Below are 4,398 nucleotides of genomic sequence, written 5' to 3'. Positions count from 1 at the left end.
GGGGCACTGTAGACTACAGTAGTGACACAGGTTTGATGGAGCCTGATGACATACATGGGGGGCACTGTAGACTACAGTAGTGACACAGGTTTCATGGAGCCTGATGACATACAAGAGGGGCACTGTAGACTACAGTAGTGACACAGGTTTGATGGAGCCTGATGACATACAAGAGGGACACTGCAGGCTACAGTAGTGACACAGGTTTGATGGAGCCTGATGACATACAAGAGGGACACTGCAGGCTACAGTAGTGACACAGGTTTCATGGAGCCTGATGACATACAAGAGGGACACTGCAGGCTACAGTAGTGACACAGGTTTCATGGAGCCTGATGACATACAAGAGGGACACTGTAGACTACAGTAGTGACACAGGTTTGATTGAGCCTGCATGATGACATGTAAACAAGCCCTTTTTTAAACAATTACAACAATTGGGAGATCAGGTTTAATGACATACGGACCTGTTAATCCATTCACAATATCGGTTGATATTCTAGGTCAATTAGGTTATTGGAAAACCAGTATCTTAAACGTGAAAAGATTAATTGGTACAATGGCACACAATTTAAGCAAGTCTGACTCATGTATGAAAGCCATACCAGAAATACTTCTGTATTAGATTGGGAATTACAAAATAACCTCTATACACACAAGCAAAACCTTTCTTTTTGTCCTTTTGCATATGTGTTGATCCATATAAATACAAAGAAATGAATTTCATGGGAGATGAACATGAATATAAGGTAAATATCAGAGTGTGTTTACTGCAACATCATTTTGGAATGGAAAGCGATGCCTGAGCAAGATATGCTTCTATTTATTGTACATATTACACTCAGTAACCTAGGATGTTATATTTAATATGTCACTATCTATGGTTGTTCCCAATCACCTGTTGAAAAATTATTGTGTCAGCTGACAGACCTCCTGTAACACCTCTGAAAATACCAGACTACAGACTAGAAAACTGTCCTTGCAGAGTTTATTGTCAGAAGCCTGCTAATGTCCTTCTGGGTGTTGATTTAAACGAGTCTTTTCTAACAGAATAACTACAATGATATGGATATGACGGTGTCACAATGTATAGCCTTAAATTCCATTATTCCTCCAGCCGTACCGCCTATTTAGTAAGCTACTGTTATGTTTGTTTATTTTAAAGCTAACCAAATTTACTACTACCTAGCTAGATCCCCTCAACACCTTACCTGATCCGTTGACCTGAGCTTTTCTATTCACCTGATCCGTTGACCTGAGCTTTTCTATTCCCCTGATCTGTTGACCTGGGATTTACCATCAGGACTCTATATAATAGTGCACTGGTTAAAGTGTCCTTAGTATGCTCTATAACAACACATCGTTATCACATAACAACCACTACAATATCAGCAACCTCACACCAATATTTTACCTTCACTTTCGATTTTCCCAGAGATAGTGTTATTTGACCCAGATTTTTCCTTTTTATTTTTCTTCTTTGAATCTTTTCCTTTCTTGACACCATTGTACTCCTTAGCATTGCACTTTGTGGTCTCTGTGGGACTGTCCAAACTGTCCTCTCGTGGCAGACATCCGCAGCAGGACAAAGACTTACGAGTGATGTCAAAGTCCATGAGTTTGTGACCAAACATGTCTGTGGTACGTGTCTCATGCCATAGAATTGCCGGTATACTTGACACTGCTGATAGGATGACGGACCGTTCATTGGGCCTTCACTATGTATCACAGACTCACCTTACCCATGGTAGTGGGGCCTCACACACCACCTGAGGTCCCCAAACATATGGCATAAATACTCAGATATTTCTTTTTATTTCCTTAATTCATCAGATACCCAGAAGTCACAATTTTTTAAAGATTCCATAGAAACAGAAGATAACACTGCAGTAATGAGGTAAAATAAGACCTGTCTTAGTCCATATCTCCTTTACAGATGCATGGTCAGCATGGTAAGTCCCTGGTAAACAGAAACAGTGACAGTAGCAGGCAGACTGGAGTGTCAAACACAGCCGCCTTTTGTTACCAGCAGTATTGCAGTAGACCTGCTTCTCACACAGCTAAGATTGATCCCTCAGGAATCACCTACAGCCTCACTCAACCAGTAAGGACTTGGACCAGACACAACGATATGGACCACTATAAGTGTGATGGCATGAGCATTAATATTAACCATGACAAAGTGTAGCATGACCGCGTGTACAGACAGCCATAGTAAATACTGGGCTCGTCTGTATACAACACACGGTTCCAATGAGCACAGGAGTCACAAACACTCTTCACCTAAGAAAACTGTCCCAGGGGAGGTTACTCCTTTTCCATTTATGGCTCTCTTGAAACTGTGAAAGATTGGATTAATAATTCATCATTCTATACCAGTTGTAATATGTAAGTTTGTAATAGATCCATCGGCACTGTCTAACACAGTCATCAGTGTTACAAGGTTAGCATGTTAACTAGTGCTGTACTCCATAACTTATCTAAACTGCACTCAGGTACACAGATAATTCTATGACTTCACATCTAAACTGTACAAAGGTACACAGATAATTCTATGACTTCACATCTAAACTGTACAAAGGTACACAGATAATTCTATGACTTCACATCTAAACTGTACAAAGGTACACAGATAATTCTATGACTTCACATCTAAACTGTACAAAGGTACACAGATAATTCTATGACTTCACATCTAAACTGTACAAAGGTACACAGATAATTCTATGACTTCACATCTAAACTGTACAAAGGTACACAGATAATTCTATGACTTCACATCTAAACTGTACAAAGGTACACAGATAATTCTACGACTTCACATCTAAACTGTACAAAGGTACACAGATAATTCTACGACTTCACATCTAAACTGTACAAAGGTGGTTCCAGGTCTCCATGTCTAAACTATACTTATAGGTACAAAGATAATTCTATGACTTCACATCTTAACTGTACAAAGGTGGTTCCAGGCCTGCACGTGTACGTCTTAACTGTACAAAGGTGGTTCCAGGTCTCCATGTCTAAACTCTACTTATAGGTACAAAGATAATTCTACGACTTCACGTCTTAACTGTACAAAGGTGGTTCAAGGCCTCCACGTGTATGTCTCAACTCTACTCAGGTACACAGATTATTCTACAACTCAACTTCTAGACTGTACTTAGGTGAGTCCAGGTCTCAATGTCTAAACTGTACCATACTCAGGTTATTCAACAACTCCATCTCTAAACCATACTCAGGTGATTCTATGACTCAACTTCTAGAATGTACTTCTGATTCCACGACTCCATTTCGATAAATTGTAACCAGGTAACCTTACAAGTCCACTTTGATGTAGTCTGGTATTTTCAGGTGTTACAGGAGGTCTGTCAGCTGACACAATAATTTTTCAACAGGTGATTGGGAACAACCATAGATAGTGACATATTAAATATAACATCCTAGGTTACTGAGTGTACTATGTACAATAAATAGAAGCATATCTTGCTCAGGCATCGCTTTCCATTCCAAAATGATGTTGCAGTAAACACACTCTCACCAGCTTCTGTGTGACACAGAATAACAAATCCAACTCTTTCACACTTAAAACTGTCTGCAGAAAAAATCAATCAAACAAAACATTTCTCGATACAATGAACAGTTGTCAACATAAGATTGCAAGCATAAAGGTAACACTAATTGTTTGGTAATAGCACAAGGCCTGTCTCTTCAGTAACACAGATCTAGAGTAACAAATCAAGGCCTGTCTCTTCAGTTACACAGGGTAACAAATGTAGGCCTGACTCCTCAGTTATACAGGGTAACACATCTAGGCCTGACTCTTCAGTAACAAATCTAGCCCTGCCTCTTCAGTAACACAGAGTAACAAATCTAGGCCTGCCTCTTAAGTAGCAAAAGGTCACAAATATAAGCCTGCCTCTTCAGTAGCACAGGGCAACAAATCTAGGCCTGACTCTTCAGTAACAAATCTAGGCCTGCCTCTTCAGTAACACAGAGTAACAAATCTAGGCCTGCCTCTTCAGTAACACAGAGTAACAAATCTAGGCCTGCCTCTTAAGTAGCAAAAGGTCACAAATATAAGCCTGCCTCTTCAGTAGCACAGGGCAACAAATCTAGGCCTGACTCTTCAGTAACAAATCTAGGCCTGCCTCTTCAGTAACACAGAGTAACAAATCTAGGCCTGCCTCTTCAGTAACACAGAGTAACAAATCTAGGCCTGCCTCTTAAGTAGCAAAAGGTCACAAATATAAGCCTGCCTCTTCAGTAGCACAGGGCAACAAATCTAGGCCTGACTCTTCAGTAACAAATCTAGGCCTGCCTCTTCAGTAACACAGAGTAACAAATCTAGGCCTGCCTCTTCAGTAACACAGAGTAACAAATCTAGGCCTGCCTCTT

At 40.3% G+C, this 4,398-nt stretch overlaps 1 protein-coding gene across 4 annotated transcripts in view; it reads right to left on the bottom strand.

The window, feature by feature from the left end:
• LOC110442579 (synaptotagmin-14-like) overlaps positions 1-4,398 on the bottom strand; it is a 113,981-nt gene that overhangs the window by 49,039 nt on the left and 60,544 nt on the right. The window contains exon 1 of one of the 4 annotated variants that reach the window (XM_021486254.1): positions 1,415-2,214. The exons of the other annotated variants lie outside the window; for them this stretch is intronic. Within the exon in view, the coding sequence (XP_021341929.1) occupies positions 1,415-1,634 (220 nt within the window). The 5' untranslated portion in view covers positions 1,635-2,214. Of the gene's footprint in view, positions 1-1,414; positions 2,215-4,398 lie in introns of those variants that run through there. 4 annotated transcript variants of the gene reach the window in all.

Source organism: Mizuhopecten yessoensis, unplaced genomic scaffold (genome assembly GCF_002113885.1).
Source record: "Mizuhopecten yessoensis strain PY_sf001 unplaced genomic scaffold, ASM211388v2 scaffold716281, whole genome shotgun sequence".
In the NCBI taxonomy this organism is placed as follows: Eukaryota; Metazoa; Mollusca; class Bivalvia; order Pectinida; family Pectinidae; genus Mizuhopecten; species Mizuhopecten yessoensis.
The sequence above is the reverse complement of the archived record's forward strand: the minus strand, read 5'-3'. Positions and strand labels throughout refer to the sequence as shown.